The sequence below is a fragment of the Notolepis coatsorum genome, assembly GCF_963971535.1.
Source record: "Notolepis coatsorum genome assembly, chromosome: 9".
Classification (NCBI taxonomy): Eukaryota; Metazoa; Chordata; class Actinopteri; order Aulopiformes; family Paralepididae; genus Notolepis; species Notolepis coatsorum.
The window spans coordinates 111,186,572-111,209,824 of record NC_140173.1 but is presented as its reverse complement, the minus strand read 5'-3'; the positions used below and the strand labels follow the sequence as shown (position 1 = coordinate 111,209,824).

The 23,253-nt window shown below is 44.0% G+C and overlaps 1 protein-coding gene across 4 annotated transcripts in view; it reads left to right on the top strand.

Moving 5' to 3' along the window:
• The window catches only part of gbf1 (golgi brefeldin A resistant guanine nucleotide exchange factor 1), a 221,188-nt gene that overhangs the window by 111,717 nt on the left and 86,218 nt on the right, over positions 1-23,253 (top strand). For 2 of the 4 annotated variants that reach the window (XM_084322243.1, XM_084322242.1), the window contains exons 5-10: positions 1,097-1,215; positions 1,461-1,569; positions 2,151-2,211; positions 10,414-10,468; positions 12,868-12,948; positions 16,094-16,229. In XM_084322243.1, the coding sequence (XP_084178369.1) occupies positions 1,097-1,215; positions 1,461-1,569; positions 2,151-2,211; positions 10,414-10,468; positions 12,868-12,948; positions 16,094-16,229 (561 nt within the window). The remainder of the gene's footprint in view (positions 1-1,096; positions 1,216-1,460; positions 1,570-2,150; positions 2,212-10,413; positions 10,469-12,867; positions 12,949-16,093; positions 16,230-23,253) is intronic. The other 2 variants (XM_084322245.1, XM_084322244.1) reach the window with 1 other exon arrangement.

Here is a 23,253-nt window from a genome sequence, read left to right as displayed (position 1 = left end):
CCACACAGAGGAAATTGGTATCTATTTTCTTGTCTGAATCCGGAAAAGACAGTAAGCACATCCTTCCCGCCCCCTCTCAGTCCCCCCCCCCTCCTCCTCTGGGCTTATTAGTCAATGAATTGCTGTTCTAAACGGCGATGGGAAAGTATAACAGCCTGGCTCCAGGCAGCTATCTGGCCAGTCTGCTCGGGTTTCAAAAACACTGGCTCCTGTTGCCCTGACAGCCAATTTGGACCAGTCTCTGTCTCCATCACAAATGGCCACATCTGGTGATTATGTCACCATGTTGTTCTTATATTAATTTATCTGTTATATAATACTTACATATATATATTAGATTAGACTTCTGCACAGCTCAAAATTATATTATATAATTATATAATATTTAGATTTGTATGATTGTATACATACTACAGATATTGTTTTACTCTGTTGGGGCATAGAGTTTAAAGGTTATGAGTTTCCATCAAACATCAAAGCATAATTCTTTTCTGGTCTGTTTTTGAAAAGAGATCAGAAAAATATGACATTTTGAAATGAAAGTCCAAAGTTAAGATAAGAGTCTAAAAAGACGAGGGCAACCTGCATTATCCCCAGGGGGCAAGCAGCACTACGCTGCCATGGGTGGAAGAGGAAAAATATGAAGATAAATATAGATAATACAAATATGATATCATATAAGAAAATAAAGAGATAAAAGATGAAACACAGGATTCCTATTTATAGATATATAAAATACCACATTATTGTACATATACATGTGATATTGTATACACATGTTTGCTTTTGTACAGAGATATACATGTGAGATATTGTACAGAGATATACATGTGAGATATTGTACAGAGATATACATGTGAGATATTGTACAGAGGTCCAATATTTCACTGACTGGATTATTCTGCCTGACCATGACAAAGATGCACCAGCAGTTACTGTTAACCATGTCCAGAGTCGCCTGTTTATTTGTGCTTTTTCTTTTGGTGTTTATACCGTATCTTATTGGAGAGGACCACTGCAACAAGAGCCACTGTAGAGATTGTAGCTTCTGGAGAAAGCTGGCTCAGGAAAAAAGGGTCTGGTTTGTCTTTTTCAGATGCCAACCATGAGGCCGCAGCAGAGGCCATCGAAAACATGGCGGACGCCGTGACGCATGCCAGATTCGTAGGAACGGACCCGGCCAGTGATGAAGTGGTGCTGATGAAGATCCTGCAGGTATATTATGTATAGGTTGTTGGAACAAAGACGTTTTGCCACCCAGTTATCTTTGACTTCAATAGCCGTCTCAATAACACACGATTCAATTTGTCTTCACAAAGCAAACTTTTTTTTTCTTTTAATGTGAGTTATTGGACAAGACAAAAAAAAAGTCTCAAAACGTTGTCATTTGATTTAGGTTACCTCTAAAGCGTAGCGGTATGCCCCGTGGATGTTTCTTGATGCGTTGTTTTCTATGACAGGTCCTCAGGACATTGCTGCTCACAGCGGTGGGAGCCCATCTGACCAACGAGTCTGTATGTGAAATCATGCAGTCCTGTTTCCGCATCTGTTTTGAGATGCGTCTTAGTGGTGAGCGCTTTGCTTTTCTCATTATTCCTCTTAATGTATTTCATTATTTCATTATGTTGTTCATTATTCCTCATTTCTAGAATGACACATTAGCTACATTCATTTTCAGAAACAACTCTAATAATGTCATACTGTGTAAGTAAGTAGTATGTAAGTAAGCGGTTACCCCATCTACTAGTATCCGTACCCTCAGGTGCAGAACACGGACCCAACAATAATATAGTTCCTCTACTGTCCAGTTTTCCAAACTCGACTGTCTTTCCAGCTGTTTCTAACCCCCTGCTTTCCTCCCCCATGGTCTCATCTGTGGCTTAATAACAGAGTTCATAGAAAGTCCTTAAAGTACTTAGATTCAACTTAAAGAAAATAGTTTTACTGCTGGTATATCTGGAAGATAAGCTTCTTATGTGGGGAAGTGTTTATATAGACCTTGAAAATCTATGGCATGATAATACTCCCCTCTTGAGCCTGCTGCTCAGGGAGAAGTCGTCTTGAGACGTCTTAGCGAGTAAGTTCCCCACCTTCCCTCTTCTGAGCACCTGACCTGTTTGTTTTCCTCCCCTCTGTTTGTTTTTGCGCAGAGCTCTTGAGGAAGTCAGCGGAACACACACTGGTTGACATGGTACAGCTACTGTTCTCCAGGTAAATGGGGGTGGTGGTGGTGGGTTGGGGAAAGGGCTGACGGGGGAGGCGGGGAATGTCAGGCTGGGGACAATGTGTACCTGTTAAAGGTAGAATGTGTAATGCCTGTACAATCTTGGCTAAAGAGCCCTGCTTGGAATTGCACTTTCTTAAGTTTTTTTGTTTTGGTCTGATGTGTGGGTTGGAGTTTAGCCTACCTACCCTACCTTATCTATCTATCACCACTCAAGAAATCAAGGGAGTGCTGATTATTACACTGTGAATTTCTCCAGACCTCTTTTGGCAGAGCCTGAGATGTGGCCAGCAATAGCAAACCATCCCCTATCCTCACTCGACTACAACCCACACATGAGACCAAATTTTCCTACAGGTGCAGCCAAAGCCTTTCCAGGAAATAAGGTGCTCAGGTGACCCATGGAGCACCTTAAGATAACACTCAATTCCAAGATTGGATTTGAACCTCTGTGCCCAAAACGTGGTGGGGCGATGGAGGTGTTGGATTAAGGCTTACTCTGCTAAGCACTGAGCAAATTACACATTGTTTATTTTTGATGAATTAAAGTTTTGTGTGCTAATTCGCCTGTGTTGTGTGGAACACCGTTTAGCCTAAAACCCAGACATCCCCTACAGGGGGGACTACAGAGTATCCAGCAGCCGTTTCAAACATAGCTGTCAACATTGGGATTTTAAAATAAGGGAGATTTGCCAGCGAGGGAGGGTGGGGGGTGAAGGGGGGGTTTTCCCCCCTTGGTGGATTTTTTTTGTCAAATCAGTTATGCAATAGTCACTTTTGGTGAGTTTTGTTTCTATACAATTCTGGCGGGGGCTCCAGGCTGCTGCCTGCCGTATTCACAGCGGGTAATGTAGCCTTGTTAGTAAGAACTGAAGGGCAAAATGAAAATATGGGAAATTTACGGGAAAATATTGAAACGGGAGGACGGCGGGAAAGAAGTGTCAAATACGGGAGAATCCCGGGAAAAACGGGAGGGTTGACAGTAGGGATGCTCGATATTGGCTTTTTTACTGATACCGATATACCGATATTGTCCAACTCTTAATTTCCGATACCGATATCAACCGAAACCGATATATGCAGGGTTCCCCCCCCCCCAAAAATTTAATAATTTCAGGTAATTAACATTACATATCTCTTGTAGTGGAATTAACACAACATTATGCATACTTTTGACAATAAATAAAATCAGAATTTGTTCTTACTTGCTTGCCTGGGTAAATAAAGGTTATAGAAATGTAAAAAAAAAAAAAAAAAAAAAAAACGATACCGATATTTTCCCATATCACATTTTAATGCCGATAATATCGGACATCCCTAGTTGACAGGTATGGTTTCAAAGCCAGGTTCTCTTCTACTTAATAACTTGGAGATGAAAGGGAAATAGTACTGTTGGCTCATCACATATTTAAGCATTACATCATGAGACAGAGTGGGTTATAGAAATTAGATCAGGCCTATGGGTGGTTGTTAGGCCCGAGGCGCAGCCGAGGGTCGTTAGACCCCCATAGGCGTGATCTAATTTCTCGAACACACTGTCGTGTGATGTAATGCTTTTATACAATGGCCGATTTCATCCAACCGTATTGCTATACAATAAACACACATTAATTGAAGATTTATTGACAACCATCCGCAGAAAAAGTTGTTCCAAAAAAAAGAAGAGAGAAGTTGCCTCCGTGTGGAAGCAGCTCGGAAGTGCAACTGTCTCTCACTAACGCATCCAACTGTTCTCACTAACACATCCAACTGTCTCTCACTAACACATCCAACTGTCTCTCACTAACACATCCAACTGTCTCTCACTAACACATCCAACTGTTCTCACTAACACATCCAACTGTCTCTCACTAACACATCCAACTGTCTCTCACTAACACATCCAACTGTCTCTCACTAACGCATCCAACTGTCTCTCACTAACACATCCAACTGTTCTCACTAACACATCCAACTGTTCTCACTAACACATCCAACTTTTTTTTTTTTTTTTTTTTTTTTTTTTTAACATACTTTCTATAGAAGAATCTAAGAATGAAGTGACCCTGTGTTATTGGTTTGATTGATTGAATGATTGAACATTTTATTAATGTCCACCTTGTTTCGAACTGGTTAAGAACTGTTAAGAACTTCATTCTTAGATGCTTCTATAGAAAGTAGGTTAAAAAAATAAAAGTTTTCTTTGCCCTATAGGAGGCAAATATTTTTTTTAACACTTTGGGTGCCGGGAAACGCTTAAACACGTCATTCCCGGCCATGCTCAAGTTGCCGAAGACGCTTTACAGCGTCTTTAATATCAATATTTAAAAAATCTGGGATCGGATTCATATGTCCCCTCCGCTGGCCTGAGATCCACCAGGAGGACCCACTGAGCTCTCTGGCGGTTCAGGAGCGCCATCTGGTGGCCAATCGGCGCAATCGCTTAACAGGAAGTGCCATAGAGGTTGTGCTGGACGGCCGTATTACTTCCGGGCACTCGCTATAGGTCCCGGCATTCTAGCTCGTCACAATACACAGCGATCGATTGCCAATAACTCGATAAACAACATGATTTGGACGTATATACCATTATACAAGCTGGAGATGGACCGGGTAAATCTACATCCCATAATGATAAAATGTCTACTCTACGATGATCGCCCAACGGCGCGCGGAGACTGGGGTGAGTTTTAGCGTGTAAAGTTACCGTCTTCGATACTAACTGCTATTATCAACATTTGACCCACATTAGATGATTGGTATAACGCTGCCCACGGAATTATAAACGCCCCCTAGCCCATCCGGTCAACATCAGATGACGTGTGGTAACTTCTAGAAGTACGTCTAGTTGGAATTTTATATATCGCGCTGATTGCCATAAAACTGTATTGCATCATCAATATAATGTATTTGGGGCTATAGATCACGTTCTGGAGAAAGCTGCAGAAAGAGATGAAAACATACTTATACATTAGACCATACTTTACTATGAATATGTGAATGAAAAAGTTTAACGTTGCTACACAATGAACAATACATATAGGACTTTGAATGGGCCCTAATAATGGCAATGTAGCAATAGAATTTAAAAAGTTATAGCCCTGCAAAGAAGGGGACTTTCTCTATAGACAAATAGAGCCGGCAACCTACGGTTGATAATGAATTTAACCCATGGCAGCCAAAGTGTTAACCTACTTTCTATAGAAGCAGCTGGGAGGTCCGCTGTTTTAAGTGGCCGTGGGTTATTGAATTGATTGATTGAACATTTTATTAATGTCCGCCTTGTTTCAAACTGGTTAGGCTTAGGCCCTCTTTCGAAGTCGCCCTCTTTTTCGAAGTTGGTTATGCTTAGAGTTTGGAATCAGGGCTGGTGGTCTATCGCCCTGCTCTAAAGATAAACTCTAAGCATAACCGACTTCGAAAGAGGGCGACTTCGAAAGAGGGCCTAAGCCTAACCAGTTTGAAACAACGGACATTAATAAAATTTTCAATCAATCAATTCAATAACCCACGCTCACTTAAAACAGCGCACCTCCCAGCTGCTTCTATAGAAAGTAGGTTACATTTATTCTTTTGCCTCCTATAGGGCAAGGAAAACTTCTTTATTTTTTTTAACCTACTTTCTATAGAGGCATCTAAGAATGAATTTTTTTTTTATCCACTTTTTCTCCCATTTTCTATATTTTCTCCCATCCCAATTTCGTATCATCCAATTCAACCCTCCCCTGTCACGAACGCTGTTTCTTGCCTCCCACAAGCCGGCTGCAATGTGGACTAAGTCATACATAGCACAAGTCCCCTCCGGTACTTGAGGTAACAGCAGTCGCATCTTTTCACCTGCGCAGCTCGATCTCTCAGTGGCGAGGAGTAACACGTGGGAGGCTCACGCTGCCCCTGACACTTCCTGATTCTACTGCGCAGGCGCACCAACCGACCTGTAGGAGTCGCTGTCCACAACGCCCGATCCCCACCCATCAGTTTCCCACCCCCTAATACGGCCAATGTGTATTAGTACGGACGACCAGCTAAACTGAAAGCAATTGTGGAGCGCTGGGCTCGAACAGGCGAGCCCAGCGTCTCCAGATTTCGTGGCGAGCGCCTTGCCCACTACGCCACGTAGCCGCCCCTAAGAATGAAGTTCTTAACAGTTTGAGTGCTCGCCTCCGTGTCCTATTTACCACCTTGAGTGCCACCACCCACTTCAATGATAGCGCTCTCATATTTGCGAACACATAAACTACATCTTAAATTATGGCTGTGTCTAATCTGGCCGTCGCTTATCAATGACTTGTTTGCAGTCAACATTGTTGAAACGGATTGTTTTTTAATCTGTTCATTTCCGTTTTATACCATTTTGAAAAACGTCCAGAAGATTCTGTGATAAACGCCCTTTACTGTAATACACAAAACACGTTGTCATTTTTCGGCCTATTTATGAATCGTTTTCAAATAAACGCTAGATTATCGATAGTATATGTGTACTTATGCACGCTATAGAAGCGGGCTGAAAAATCTATTCTCTTATTTCCTGATCGCACACACACACACATACACACATAGGGCCCACGTTGATATCTCTGTGAAAAAAGCTCTGATTATCCTAAGACTGGTAAAAATTCCTTACCTCAGATCAGATGTTCTCCAAAAACATTATTCCAATTCCTGATCGCCATTCCAAATATTGATCGCGTTTATTGATCCAACGCTGGGTGGTCGAAACACCGATTCCACGCTGTTCTGATCGTCCAGAATGTATCCGATCGTCTCGGGTGACTTGCCTGAGAAGTAAAATGTGGAAACAGGATTTCCCCCCCCCATGCTGCGTTTCATTCAGTCTAATCCAATGGGGTGCAGTACCACAGGGAGAGACGATAGGGGGCGGTATTTTCCCAATGGAGCTCAGAGAGAGTTCCAGTGGTAAACGGGAGGCTAGATTGATGAAATATGAATGGAAATCGCGAATTAAAAAAAACGATTAAAAACGAGATCTCTCGTCGGCTGGCACTCAACGGTTGGCATGAACTAACAAGATATCTCGTTGTTGGCACTGAAAGTGTTAACAAACAAGGCGGACATTAATACAATTTTCAATCAATTCAATAACCCACGCTCACTTAAAACAGCACACCTCCCAGCTGCCTCTATAGAAAGTAGGTTCAAATTTTTTTTTTACCTCCTATAGGGCAAAGAATTTTTACCTACTTTCTATAGAAGCATCTAAGAATGAAGTTCTCAACAGTTCTTAACCAGTTCGAAACAAGGCGGACATTAATACAATTTTCAATCAATTCAATAACCAACGCTCAACAGCGCACTTCCGCGTGAGCTTGTGTTATTGGTTTGATTGATTGCTTGAACATTTGATTAACATGTCCTTTTGACGAATGGCAGACTTCCGCGATTTATATTTTGTTCCACAATGACTCATGACCCACCAATTACATAATCCAACATTGTGTAAGAAACTAACACATTCGCCGTGACAGAATCGTTTTTGATTTAGTCGTTATGACGCTTTCAACATATCCATGCATAAAGATTATTGTCCGCCATCTTGCTTTCATTTCTAAAACCACGAACGGCGGAGTGATTGTAATTCAGTTGTGGGCGGGTTCTGGGACCACGAGCGGGGGTTATAAGAAATAACCACGTGTAACTTGACTGTTTCAGCCAATCAGAATCGAGAAATTTGCATCCCATTGTATAATTTAAAGTCACTAACCTTTAGTCTGGGCCAGCTCTGTCACAGGGTTGCAGATCTTCAAGTTCCTTCACAAATCTCTCCCTCCACTGTATCATTCATTGTTCCCTTCCCTTCATGAATTTCATTATGCGCTGTGCATGGGGGTCAATTGGCCTCTGATTCACTAATGCCATAACATGATTTCCTGTTGGCATTTAGCTTTTAAAGGCCCTCCCCCCGTAGCTCTTCTCTCCAACGAGCCCCAGTCACATCAGACTGCCAGTCACACACAGAGGATGAGCCAATTGAGCTCCTGACTGTATGATCTGCATATAGATGAAGATGGTCTGTACCACAACAGTGGAGGATGGCGTCCACACACACACACACACACACACACACACACACACACACACACACACACACACACACACACACACACACACACACGCATATACACACACACGCGCATATACACACACACAAAAACACACAGAACATTTGCATGGATTGGGCCAGTAATCCCAGACAGAAGCGATCAGAAAATCAGCCACAATAGAGATGTTGTCTCCTTCTCTAAATGTGGAGTGCATGCTCCACGAATAGATAAGTGCTCAAAATGAAGTCACGGTGTAATTCACCTTCGTCACTGATGCCGTGTGCATCACAACCAAGGCTATTTGATGCAGGATTTGTCACAAAATGTAGTGTTATCTTCCTCCGGTGGCGAGGCGTGTGTTGATTTTTGCCAAGCTTAACGCCATTTGCCGATGTTCCCTCAAAGCATTCTGGGCCTGTTTTTTATTATTGCCAGGACTATCGTATTGCACCTTGTTATCATATCCTCAAATAAAACTTTACTGCGTGGAAATCTAAATAGAAGAGTATGGCAGCTATCATCGTAAAGAAGGTCTCACAGCCCCATGCGGAGAAGAGATGTATATTTAGTATGGACGTTTTACTACATGCTTCTGCTGCTCTCTCACACATGCAAGAACACACACACATTCACACTCGCACACATTCACACTCACACTCACACTTACTCAATCACTCACTGTCTCACTCATGCACATGCTACTCCCTCTCTCTCTTACTCACAGACACACACACACGACTCTCTCACACACATACACAGTCACTCACTCAGACTTCACTCACACGCACTGCTGTCTAGACTATTCTCTCACACAGACACGTGCACATACATACTCACTCACTCACTCACTCACTCACTCACTCACTCACTCACTCACTCACTCACTCACTCACTCACTCACTCACTCACTCACTCACTCACTCACTCACTCACTCACCCACTCACCCACTCACCCACTCACACTGCTGTCTCTCATGCACACACACAGGCATGCACACGACTCACACACATGCGCACGCACACTACTCTCTCTCACACACACACACATACTACTCTCGCTCTCTCTCTTTCTCCCTCACACACACACACACGCTACGCTCTCACACACACACGCGCCCACCACATGTAATTTAGCTGATGCCCAGCCCCCCACTTGTCCACGGCCCCTGGATAATGGAGATGTGAGAGGGTCTCTGTTGCCCCCCTCACCTCCCCGGTCAGGATAATGAGGAGCAGATCTCCTGGTGTCCTCAGGAGGAGGCTTAGATTGCCGGCATGTTAATCTGTTGGACCCACAGATCATCCAGTAATCGCACTAGCAAGACAACACTCTATTAACACAGGGTTATCGTTGAGGGGGCTGACTGCCCTCCCCCTCTCTTTTGTGTGTGTGTGTGTGTGTGTCAGTCACTGGTGATGACATCTCATTTTCCAGCAAAGCAGAGTCCACAGATACCTAGAGACTTACACGCACGTACGCACACATTGCTTGATGCTTTGAGAACATTGACCTGCAGTGCTCTTCTCATCAAGCCTTAGAGAAGTGTATTTGTGGCTCAAGATGAAAATGTAGAGCGGTATATTGACTGTCAACTAAGGACTTCAGATGCATTGTTTTGTAGTTCGCCTTTAGAAAATTCATTGCTCAAGCTGCTTTCCTCTGCTTTCTACAACTCGTTAAAGGGAAGTATGTGAGTCTAATCATTGCCTTTACTTGGACAGGTTCAGTCACTAATATGTTTTGAGGATCCAATGGGGAAAGATTCCCCATTATGAATAAGAAAAACTAGTCCTCAAGCCATTTGATGCCCAGGCGCACTTATAAAATCAAATAAATCCTCTGCATGTCCAGTAATCCTGTAAATGTCATATGAAGTCAGTGTATAATGATGATTCAAAAGGAGATGGCAAAATATATTACAGCTGCCTGCCATGGGCTAAATTGATTTAACTTTGGATGGACACATTATTACAGACATTTTAATTAATAGATGTCTTTTGTTTGACACAGGGTTTTCTTTAATGTACATTTGGCCAAAATCACGCGGCACACCTGAACCGACTTCACGGCACACAGGTTGAGAACGGCTGTTCTGACGGTACGACTTGACGATAATCACATTTCTTGTTCTCCTCTTGTCACTCCAGATTACCCCAGTTCAAAGAAGAGGCAAAGAGTTTTGTCGGCGCCAACATGAAGAAGGTAAGAGGAGTGACACATTGAACCTACTGGTTGTTTTTCTCTTCATCTGCTTGCTTTCCTCCCTGCTCTCTTCCTCCTGTCCTTTTCCCGCTCGGTCGCTGTCGTCCCCATTGTGCTGCGAATAATGTGATCATTGTTTGATTTAAAGGCAAATATTTGAAGGAATTGTGGATTAAAAATAACAAAATGGGTGTAAATCCTAAATCAGGTAAAATATTATGTGATTCTTCTTTGTCCTACTTTTAGTTTCACCTACTTATTCATAGGATACTTAGTGGGTGTTGATTAGCCTTCTGAACTCCTCATTTAACGATTTCTTGCCATGTTGGCGATACAAGAACTGGATAATAGCGTCTGCTAATTGACTTAAAGGGATAGTTCACAATTTCTGAACCCTAGCCTATTTCCTACATCCGATGGTGTCAACGGTAGAGTCCAAACGAATGCAAAGTAAATGGGCTCAAGCTCCTGTCTGTACAGGCTGACTGAAGGTAACTGAAAACAACGTTGTGTGCACTGTGAAGTAGGTTTCAATTAGGGATGCACCGATCCGATATTGGTATCGGTATCGGCCGCCGATATCTGTAAAATAGCTGGATCGGGTATAAAAATAAATAATAATAATAATTGGATTTTCTTTTATTATTATTATTATTTTTTTATAATAAATAAAATAAGAAATAGCCATTCAGTACATTTATATCCGTGTTAATTTGTTACATTTAGTTTCACTAAGTTAGGAAAGTACCGTACTTTTCGCACTATAAGCCGCACCTGACTATAAGCCGCAGCAGCTAAATTGAATGATGAGTACATATATAAGCCGCACTGGACTATAAGCCGCATGTGTTTTAATGTTTAATTACCATATGTAAGGAGTGGAGCCTGCGGCTTAATTTGACTCAACACGGGAAACCTCACCCGGCCCGGACACGGAAAGGATTGACAGATTTATTGCTCTTTCTCGATTCTGTGGGTGGTGGTGCAATCTTATATTGAGCTTTAAGTTCCCACCTCTACAGAGAATGACTCCCACCTCTACAGAGAATGACTCCCATTGGGACACAATACTGTCGGACAAATAACAAGAATTAACTCATTTACAAGTTGTATTAAGCAAATAAGGGAACAGATAAATAACATTTCAATGCAGTAAAAAAAGCAATATTTCGATTTTCGGGTTTTGTCCACATATAAGCCGCACTGTTATATAAGCCGCAGGGTCGAAAAATGGGGGGAAAAGCCGCGGTTTATAGTCCTAAAAGTACGGTAATGTTTTAAGTCAAGCCTGATGTTGCCTTGCACAAAAGAATGATCCCAGTCTTTTCCACAGTGAGGCATACAGTTTATTAATTGAATGAATGAAGTTTATTTTCTGTCTTTGTTTACAACAAATCAAAAACACACTTGTGATCCTTTACAATTTTTAAAAACAAAATATATTTTAATATAAAAAAAGGAACTGTGGCATAAAAAAGTAACTTTTTGGGAGAAAAAAATTGGACAATGGGTATCTGTATTGGCCGATACCCAAACCCAGGTATCTGTATCGGGACTGAAAAAGTCAGATCGGTGCATCCCTAGTTTCAATTACCTTCAGTCAGCTTGAAGGTGGTGGCACCTTGGCAGCTATGGCGGCACGGTGGTGTAGTGGTTAACACTGTCACCTCACAGCTAGAAGGTTGTGGGTTCGATTCCCGCTTGGGGACCAGGTTGCCGTGTTGCCAGTTACCCAGGTGGGGTATCTCAAGCGCCTTTCTGTGTGGAGTTTGCATGTTCTCCCTGTGCTCGCAAGGGTTTCCCCTCCCGATAAGATAAACCCAATGGAAAAACATACACAACAGATCGCTAACGCTGTCGCGTCCCTGACGAAGACAGGAGCACTTGGATTAGTCCCCGGGTACGGTGCTCGCCGCAGCCCTTGTCTGCTCCCGGCTGCCCTTGGGGGGGAAGGACGACGGGATGGGGAGTTGAGAGAACATTTCGTCAGCGACTCAGTGCATGCGTGTGTGTGAGTGTTCCTGTGGGTCGCCCATCACGTGTGTGTGTGTGTGTGTGTGTTAATCTGATGACAAATAAAGACTTATACTTATACTTGTACAGGCAGGAGCTTGACCCCATTGACTTTGCATTAGTTTGTGGATAACTAGCCGCAGCTACGAGTATTGACAACATAATTGGTGATTGTGAACTATCCCTTTAAATGTAAAGGAAACGACCTCCAGGCCCTTGATCTTGCTCATCATTGCCCAACACTTGTCCTCTTCCTGCTCCTTCCAGCCAACCCGGCACCAGTCTTACTTCCTCTCACCTAACTCTGTATCAGCCTTTTATAATTGTCTTTTCTTTTTGGAGTTGCCTGTATTCCAACAGCACATGTCTGCCTGTTTTCCCCACAGATTCCGTCCTGTATCCTGGACACTCAGGATCTTATTTGTGCAGATCAGCCTAGAAACAACAGTCAGAATGGCCTAGAGAGGGTACTTAACTAAGGGTGCAGCTGTTCATAAAGCACACTCACACACAAGCTAGTGCATTGGCATAGAGAGGGTTAGCATGGCTTTTTTTGGAGGGCGCGCATGAGGGTGCATTGGGTTATTAGTAAACTACTGTATGTATCTGTCAGCATTTTGGTCAGCGCTTTGGTTTCCACGATTAAATCTCTTTCTAATGTTTTTGTATCGGAATCAGAAACACTTAATTTTGACAAATACGCCGATTCTACCGGAATCTACAGCGGTCCGTAATACGACAGACACACGGTGCGATGACAACAGGACGTCACCTACATGCACAGGGACAACACGACAGACAATAAACTATATAATATACACATTACTTTCCTTAAATGTAGCACCTAGTACATTAGGGTTGGCTGTGCAGTATACAGTATGGTGAGATTTTGAAAACCGAAACATAGCCTAAACCAGCTTTTGAAATCATTACTAGATTTCATGTATTTATTTAGAGATAAAAAATGAGAACTAAAGTGTCTGTTATCCCACTTACTTGCACTTTTCAATGAGTCTACATATAAATATATATATATATATAAATAAGCTTTTGAAAATGTTTTAAATAATAATTCATACCTATTGTTTATCCAATTTGACTGTTCTGGTTTGACCCTCAAAATCACATAATCTTTTTTTATACTAATGGCATACTAACTTCTTCCAGTCCTGCGCTCGACTTGCCTGCCTCTGCCGCACTCTCTGGTCATCTCCCGCTTGTCCCCCAGTGGTCCAGAACCAATGGCTGCCTCTGTGTCTCCCCTCCGACCCCCGCCTTCCCCCAATCGCCACTTCCCTTCCCCTGAACGTGGCCATCTCTGGGGGGGGGGGGGTTGCATGGCTACCCTGGTTGGATAAACCCCCCCCTCCCCCCACACATCCCCCCTGCTAGGGCTGGGAGGTATACCGAATATGAAGGTATACTGTCATGCTAAGATATGGATTTTTACAATACTGTCGACCGCAATATAAAGAGGCAAAGTCACTCTCCTCCTGCTGGACCCACATGGGGCCCTGTTTTGGAAATATGTAAGGTAATCAATGGTGAGAGAGACATTTTTTATTAATCTAGTTTGGTTTGTGCCATGAATTACACATACTGTATGATGTTTGTCGATTTAAAAGTGTAATTGTCAGCTAGCTAATGTTATGTTATACCATCAAAAGCTATTGATAATGTTGGCTAACTTTTCTGACTTAATCTTGATTTGCAAACATTTTCTCTTTAAATTGACTTTGACACTTCTGTGTAATTCACTGTGTAAAACTCAAAAAGGATCAAAACATTATTTGTCTCTCCACTGACTACTGTACATATTGTTTCCCAAATAGGTCCCCATGGTGGTTAGTGGGACCTCGCCTCTATATACATATTGTAAAATATACATACTGTTTATTTTTTAAGTAAAAAAGAAAAAAATATGTATATATAAATATTGTATAAAAGAAGTAAATAAATGTGCACCTTGACAATTGCATTACAAGGTAAAGACATAACACATTTGTCATATCACATTGTAATTTATACTGGAAAACTAAATACTGTTATACCATCAAAACTCAGAAAATATATTTTGGGCATATCGCCCAGCCCTAATGGCTACCCCCCCCCCCCCCGCTCCATCATGCATCAGTGTGTATGTATCTGAGTGTCTGGTCCTGTGGGTACCGCTGCAAACATAATAACTCATCACTAATCACGGGCACCTGCCCACTCCCCCTTCTCTCCTGAGGCTTACAATATCTTGTGGAAAAACAAACGAGTGCAGGTAAGGACGATGACATCCGGTGACTTGGCTGGAGAGTGAACGTCACCCCACCTCCTCCTCCTCCCCCCCATGACTCTTCTCCCTCTCTTTTTTATTCCAAACCCAGTAATCTCCCTCTTATTTATTCTTTAATGACCAGTACAAAGTAGTGTTTTTCCTAAATGGTGCTGAGGGGGGCTAAAGTTTGAGTTTAAAGTCTTTGCCTGTAATTTCCATGTGCGTTATGATTGAAGATGATCAAACATGATTTTATTTTAACTCTTTTTATTAAAAGGGACCGTCTGAAGTCATTGTTTCGCTCTAGACAGTCTTCCTTATTTACAACATATTTTTATACTTGTATACGTTTTTGTGATCAGGGTACTTTATTTTTTTATTAGTATTACTTTTTTTGGGTAATGATTTACATTAACTGGACACTTAATATAAAAAAAACACATTAATTACTCTATGAATGCATTATGCCTGTGAAATGAGGTAGTGTAGTTGAGGGTACATACATTATCATCCTAGTTATCATTCAAATACACCCACCTCCCTCAGCAGTAGGGCTGGACGATTGAATAGATTTATTTTATATATGATATAGATTATTTCATTATACATGCATTGCATACTGAATGGACATCCAGTTAATGTCATTTTTATTTTTAATTTATTTGGATTTTTGGTGTTTGCACCCTCATGCACAAGCCCCACCCGTATCACCATATTAATGATCAGCTGTTGTTAAACAGCATGGAGCATGCCACTGCGTTTTTTTGTTAGTATTTCAGGTATCCCTTCACAGGACTCCACACGTTTGCATGTTTTCTGTGGAAGATACACTAAATCTTTACTGTAACTGTTCAACCGGATCACCTGAATGGAACATTTATCCCCAGTGCCAATAAAGCTACACAGCAGCAAGCACAGCACCGTGATCTCGGAGCAGGCAGAACCCCTACACAAGAGCAGACCCTGGATCACTGTGGTCCGTGTACGGGGGTTGACATTTCCCTGCTGACCGATACCACGGCCGATATTGATTCCGAGTCCTAAACCTTTTAAGTATCATCCAATACCAAGTACCCATCCATTCCATTGCTTTTACTGATCAGTATAGATTTGGACTGTCAGTTTGGGGTCATTGGACAAAAGAATATTGACATATAATACATTTTTCCTCATTTGAGAGATTAACATGCTTCTGCTTTGCTCTGATGCCTGGCATGTTGCACATGGCTCTTGGAATCGGACTATAGTGTTGGGGAAATTCTCCAATACCATGTGACCGATATCTGACACCAATATTGGTATCGGTGCATCCCTAAGTTATCGCCTGCTTGTGCTCCCGGCTCCAGTTGAAGATGCGTGCGGGTGGGATGAGTGAGTCATCTAAATGGAAGAAGCAGAAGCGGTCACCACGACCGCCTCGTCACATGGTGAGAAGCTCCTCCGGACTGATGGAGCCTGCCACCCTCAGCAACAACCTGTCTGGTGAGACACACACATGCACACACACAGGTTTGATTTATGTTATCAAATTATGTTATGGCTACAGAAAACATTGTCTCCGTCACACTACCTGGTTCAGATTACAGTGGATATCACCTGTTTTGACCATCCTCCTCCACAGGCCTCAAGCTAGGGCCGTTTGAATATCCTCCCCCACAGTCCTCAAGCTAGAGCTGTTTGAATATCCTCCTCCACAGGCCTCAAGCTAGAGCTGTTTGAATATCCTCCTCCACAGGCCTCAAGCTAGAGCTGTTTGAATATCCTCCCCCACAGTCCTCAAGCTAGAGCTGTTTGAATAACCTCCCCCACAGGCCTCAAGCTAGAGCTGTTTGAATATCCTCCCCCACAGTCCTCAAGCTAGTGCTGTTTGAATATCCTCCCCCACAGTCCTCAAGCTAGAGCTGTTTGACCATTCTCCTCCACAGGCCTCAAGCTAGAGCTGTTTGAATATCCTCCCCCACAGTCCTCAAGCTAGAGCTGTTTGACCATCCTCCTCCACAGGCCTCAAGCTAGAGCTGTTTGACCATCCTCCTCCACAGGCCTCAATCTAGAGCTGTTTGACCATCCTCCTCCACAGGCCTCAAGCTAGAGCTGTTTGAATATCCTCCCCCACAGTCCTCAAGCTAGAGCTGTTTGAATATCCTCCCCCACAGTTCTCAAGCTAGAGCTGTTTGACCATCCTCCCCCACAGTTCTCAAGCTAGAGCTGTTTGAATATCCTCCCCCACAGGCCTCAAGCTAGAGCTGTTTGAATATCCTCCCCCACAGTCCTCAAGCTAGAGCTGTTTGAATATCCTCCCCCAGTCCTCAAGCTAGAGCTGTTTGAATATCCTCCCCCACAGTCCTCAAGCTAGAGCTGTTTGACCATCTCCCTCCACAGTCCTCAAGCTAGAGCTGTTTGAATATCCTCCTCCACAGGCCTCAAGCTAGAGCTGTTTGAATATCCTCCTCCACAGGTCTCAAGCTAGAGCTGTTTGAATATCCTCCTCCACAGGCCTCAAGCTAGATCTGTTTGAATATCCTCCACAGTCCTCAAGCTAGAGCTGCTTAAATATCCTCCTCCACAGTCCTCAAGCTAGAGCTGTTTGAATATCCTCCTCCACAGGCCTCAATCTAGAGCTGTTTGAATATCCTCAAGTCAAGAGTCAAGAGTTTTAATTGTCACGGCATACAGGTATACAATGAAATGCGGGTGGTCTTGCCCGCGACGATGTGCAATACAGTGGTACAACATATAATAGAATCCAATAAAAATACAGTGGTACAACATATAATAGAATCCAATAAAAACAACAGTGCAATAAACAGGTAACATGGTGTGACATCTCGGTATCTGTACATAGTATTTACAGAGCATATAGGACATGCTAGGTAGCTTTAGTAGTGCAATACACTGTTCCTGTTGTTATACTAATTTAAAGTGGCCTTTCCTCTTGGCCATAAGTGTGCGTGTGTGCGGCATGCGTGTTAAAGTGGCTGCTAGTGTGTGAGCGTGCTCAGCGTGCGTGTCGTGTGTGTGCTTGTGTGTGCTTGTGTGTGGATAGTTCAGTTTCTGTGGCTCTCAATGTTCATTGTTCAAGGCTCTGATGGCCTGGGGGAAGAAGCTGAGCCTAAGCCTCTCCGTCCTAGTAGCTGGGGTTCGCAGGCGTCTGCCTGACCTCAGCAGCTGGAACAGGCTGTTATTGGGGTGGTGGGGGTCTTTCATTATTCTGCAGGCTCTGGATTTGCACCTCTTGTTGTATAGAACCTGCAGGGTAGGTAGCGCAATACCCGTGGTACGCTCGGCTGAGCGCACCACTCTCTGTAGGGCCTTCTTGTCCTGTGCCGTGCTGTTTCCATACCAGGCAGTGATGTTTCCGGTCAAGATGCTCTCTACAGCTCCTGAGTAGAAGGACTGGAGTATCTTCCCCGATACTCTGAACTTCCTTAACTGTCTCAGGTGGTAGAGACGCTGCTTCGCTTTCTTTACTACTGTGTATGTGTGTTGACCATGTCAGATCCTCTGAGATGTGGACCCCCAGGTACTTGAAGCTGCTCACCCTGTCCACGGTAGCCCCGTTAATCATCAGTGGTGTGTGTGTCTCCTGCTGTCCTCTCCTATAATCCACGATCAGCTCCTTGGTTTTACCAATGTTCAGGAGCAGGCTGTTGTCCTGGCACCAACGTTCCAGTACCTCAACCTCCTCCCGGTAGGCCTTCTCGTCGTTGTCCGAGATCAGCCCCACCACCGCTGTGTCGTCTGCTAACTTCACTATGGAGTTGGAGCTGAACTTGGCCACACAATCGTGTGTGTAGAGTGATTACAGCAGGGGGCTTAGAACACAGCCCTGGGGGGACCCGATGCTCAGGGTGATGGTGTTGGAGGTCTGACCCCCCACCCTGACCGCCTGGGGTCTTTCACTCAGAAAGTCCAGTACCCAGGCGCTCAGGGCGGAGCTCAGACCTAGCTCGATCAGCTTGTCCACCAGTCTGGTGGGGACTATGGTGTTGAACGCTGAGCTGTAGTCAATGAACAACAGTCTCACATAGCCCCCCTTCTGACGGTCAAGGTGGGAGAGAGTGCTGTGCAGTACCTGGGAGACCGCGTCGTCAGTGGACCTGTTTGTCCTGTACGCAAATTGCATAGGGTCTATCTTTGGGGAGGGAGGCACAAATGTGGTCCTTGACCAGCCTCTCGAAACATTTCATGACCACAGAGGTGAGTGCCACCGGTCTGTAGTCATTTGGACATGTTGGGGAGGGTTTCTTCGGTACAGGGATGATGGTAGACATCTTGAAGCAGGCAGGGACCACTGACTCCGCCAGGGATTGATTAAATATGGCGGTGAACACCGGGGCAAGCTGGTTTGCACCAGCGTTTCCGTTAGAACATATTCGTGCCGGTCTGGGTGACCTGCAAGATTTCTATCCCCGGACATATTCCTGAAATTCCGGTCAGAGTTTTAAACAGCAGTCTGTTATAATCACATTTTTATGAGCTAACGAATTCCGTTATATTGGACATTTGTATTAATTACATCAAGCGAAGAATGAGAAATTGATTTGCAGAATCAAATTACTATCTCTCGCCTCCCAAGTTAGTGCGATACGCTGATCCAGCATCAAGCTCCCGCCCTGCAGGCTCCCGCTGCAGCAGCTGTCACACGCACCCCCAAATGAATCTCGAGTCGACATCGCTTCACCTCGTTGTATCAGACACGTCACGCATATCATAATGTTCAACTTCACACACAGCAAACTGTAGTTGATCATCACATTGCCTCGTTTGCATGCAGAGAGCGAGAGGACGAGCCACATGCTCGTAATGCGTTTGTTGATTTCATTATAGCCTACATTTAGTTATAATCAATTATATGCATTACTATGTGACACGGCAGTCAACCAACAGTTGCATTATGATTAAAAAATGTCAACACTTACTCACCCCGTCTCGTTCTGCCTATCCGTTTTGTACCTGCGACTAGATCCCCATTGCATTGGAACAGGTGGACTTCTGCGAGGCTCGCAACGGTAGCAGCAGACTGGGGATGCTCTTTGTGGTTCAATCAATAAAGTGTACTTTGTGTACGTTCAATCAATGTTATCTCTCGTACATCATAGACGCTAGACTACTAGACTATAATGTCGTACCTCAGCCAGGAGAATTTAACTTTCCACTCGGGCCGCCGCCTGAACGCTCGACATTTGTTTATTTTCCGCGGGAGCATCGGCGGTCTCTGTGACTTCAGAAGACTCATCTTCGTTGTCAATGTCATTATTATTAGACCTGCTTGTGCTTGGTTTCATGAAATATTTGTTAAGTTTAGCTTGTTTGGCCATCTCTCTCTCTCGCTCGTATAGCTGTTTGTCGTTATTATGGTGGCCAGACAGGCTCAAAAAAAGAAAAAAAAAGATTCACATCCGAGCGGCGCCATCCGCGCTTTATTAGAGCGAAGCACAATGAAACAAACGTTCATCGCATAGGCTATTTAATTTTAGCCTATTTTAATACAATTCAAATAATAAAATTGTGCTTAGAGGAATTATTTCCACCGGACATTATGACCGGAGATATTTAAATATTCGGACTTCAACATATTTTGCCAGTCAAATACCGGTAATTACCGGCTAACGGAAACGCTGGTTTGCACAGGACTTAAGTATGCGTCCTGTTATACCATCTGGGCCAGCAGCCTTCCTGGTGTTCACCTGCATAAATGCTCTTCTCACACTGTGTTCCGACAACGAGAGAGCGCCCCCGCCCCCCCCCCCCCCCCCCCCCCCCAACAGCCGGCGCGCCAGTGACGTCACTAGCCAGAGGGCTAGCGGCGACACTGTCTACACTGAACCGAGCGTAGAAGGAGTTGAGTTTGTCCGCGAGAGAGGCGTCATCGCTCCCCATTGACTTTGTAGTCAGTTATTGTCTTCAGTCCCCTCCACAAGCCTCTTGTGTCGTTTTGTACCATTTGTGTCTCCAGTTTCTCAGCATATGTCCTCTTAGCAAGTTTAACAGCCTTGCGCAGAGTGTAGACTGAAGCCTTGTACTCTTCCATATTTCCTGACTCTCTGCCCAGGTTATAAGCCGTGGTGCGTGAGTTCAGGGCTGCTCTAATAGTGCTGTCCACCCAAGGTTTCTGGTTTGGGAAAACCCGCGCCTTCTTTGTGAGGACAATACCGTCAGCTACTGTTGTTATGTAACTCACAACGGTATCAGCGTACTCGCTGACGTCACTGGCGCTTCCTTTAAACATGTCCCAGTCTGTGTCTTCGAACGCATCCCGGAGCGTGGCCTCTGATTCGTCAGACCACTTTTTTGTCTCACGTGACACGACGACGTCACGCGATCTTTGTTTGTATGCAGGGATTTAAAAAATGGAGTCGTGATCGCTCGCGCTTGCAGCACCCATCAGTGGCGGAGCCGCTACAGCCTTGTAGCCGGCTCTGAACGGGGTGTAACAGTGGTCGAGTTAGTTTCCCCCTCTTGTGGAGCAGGCGATGTGCTGAAAAAAGGACGGCATCACTTTTTTCAGATTCGCCTGGTTGAAGTCACCAGCCACTATCATCGCGGCTTCCGGATGCTTGATCTGTTGTTTGTTGAGGTGGTCGTGTAATTCCACCAGCGCTTTGCCAGTATTTGCCTGTGGGTGGATATATACGACGGACATGATGACTGTGGTGAACTCACGGGGTAGGTGGAACGGACGGCACAGGATTGAGAGATGTTCCATATCTGGGGAGCATGAACTTGAGAGGACATGTACTTCTTTGGGATTAACCCAGAGATTGTTCGTGAGGATGCAGACCCCACCTCCGATGCTCTTCCCAGAGGCTGCCGTGCGATCTGCTCTCAGGACAGTGAAGTTGTCCGATGGAGAGACGCTGTTGTCCGGCGTCGCTGGCTTGAGCCATGTCTCCGTGAAACACATGATGTTAACGTCTCTCATCTCCCGTTGGGATCGGACCCTCGCTCTCAAGTCGTCCATCCTTCCCTCCAACGAACGTGCATTCGCCAGAAAGATGGATGGAATTGCTGGACGGTAAGCAGATCTTTTTAATCTAAGTCTGATACCTCCTCGTCTTCCTCTATGCCTCTTTCTGCCGTTTCCTTTGTTGCCGTTCTCCCGCTTGATTTCTGTTAGCCATTCTGGGCATAAAGTGTCTCCAAACTCCTCTTTGAGTCCGGAGTTTAGGTCCATAAGTGTCTGGCGGTCGTATGACATACCCGCCAGTGATGTTTCAGAGGTGTTTGAATATCCTCCTCCACAGGCCTCAAGCTAGAGCCGTTTGAATATCCTCCCCCACAGTCCTCAAGCTAGAGTTGTTTGAATATCCTCCTCCACAGGCCTCAAGCTAGATCTGTTTGAATATCCTCCACAGTCCTCAAGCTAGAGCTGCTTAAATATCCTCCTCCACAGACCTCAAGCTAGAGCTGTTTGAATATCCTCCTCCACAGTCCTCAAGCTAGAGCTGTTTGACCATCTCCCTCCACAGTCCTCAAGCTAGAGCTGTTTGAATATCCTCCTCCACAGACCTCAAGCTAGAGCTGTTTGAATATCCTCCTCCATAGTCCTCAAGCTAGAGCTGTTTGACCATCTCCCTCCACAGTCCTCAAGCTAGAGCTGTTTGACCATCCTCCTCCACAGGCCTCAATCTAGAGCTGTTTGAATATCCTCCTCCACAGGCCTCAAGCTAGAGCCGTTTGAATATCCTCCCCCACAGTCCTCAAGCTAGAGCTGTTTGAATATCCTCCTCCACAGGCCTCAAGCTAGAGGTGTTTGAATATCCTCCCCCACAGTCCTCAAGCTAGAGCTGTTTGATAGTTTTTCTTATTTTTGACTAGGACTGGGGCGATTTATTTAATCGATTACAGAAATATGAAATATGATTTGCATAATGTATGTCAGGGCATTGCAATGTGACGTAAGATGGCTGTACCTGGTCAAAGCATGTAAACAGTAAACGTGTTCTGGACCAGCTGCAACTAAACAAACGTACCCACAATCATGTGTACAATGTGGTGCTCTGTACGCTCTGTCTGGGGTACACCACTCAAATCTGTATTAATCACACAGTTGATAAGTAGCTCAAAAGTGTAGCATAGCAAAGCTAATGCTTACCGTTTCATGTAAGTGGAGATGGAAAATCATGCAATTAATCACAATTAAATATTTTAAACGATTGACAATAGAAACAAATCATGCTTTCCTACTGCCAGTTGGAAGACCATTGTACAATTGAATCAACAATTGAACCCTAGCACTGAAGAACCATATACGTTTGTTTCGAGTTTTTTTGGACAGCCCATCTATTTGCAGTTGTGAAGTTAATCTAAATTACTTGCAGAGAGAATGTGATATATCACAGGAAACTACTCAACCTCGACTGTCTTTTAACTATGAGTGAACACAACACTCTTACCATCTTTAGATTATAATGTTTGAAAACAGTGTTCCTCTGAAAATGTAAAATGGACTCATGCTTCTTTGTCTAAGGTACTCAATAATGTCTATTTGATTATGGTGACATTC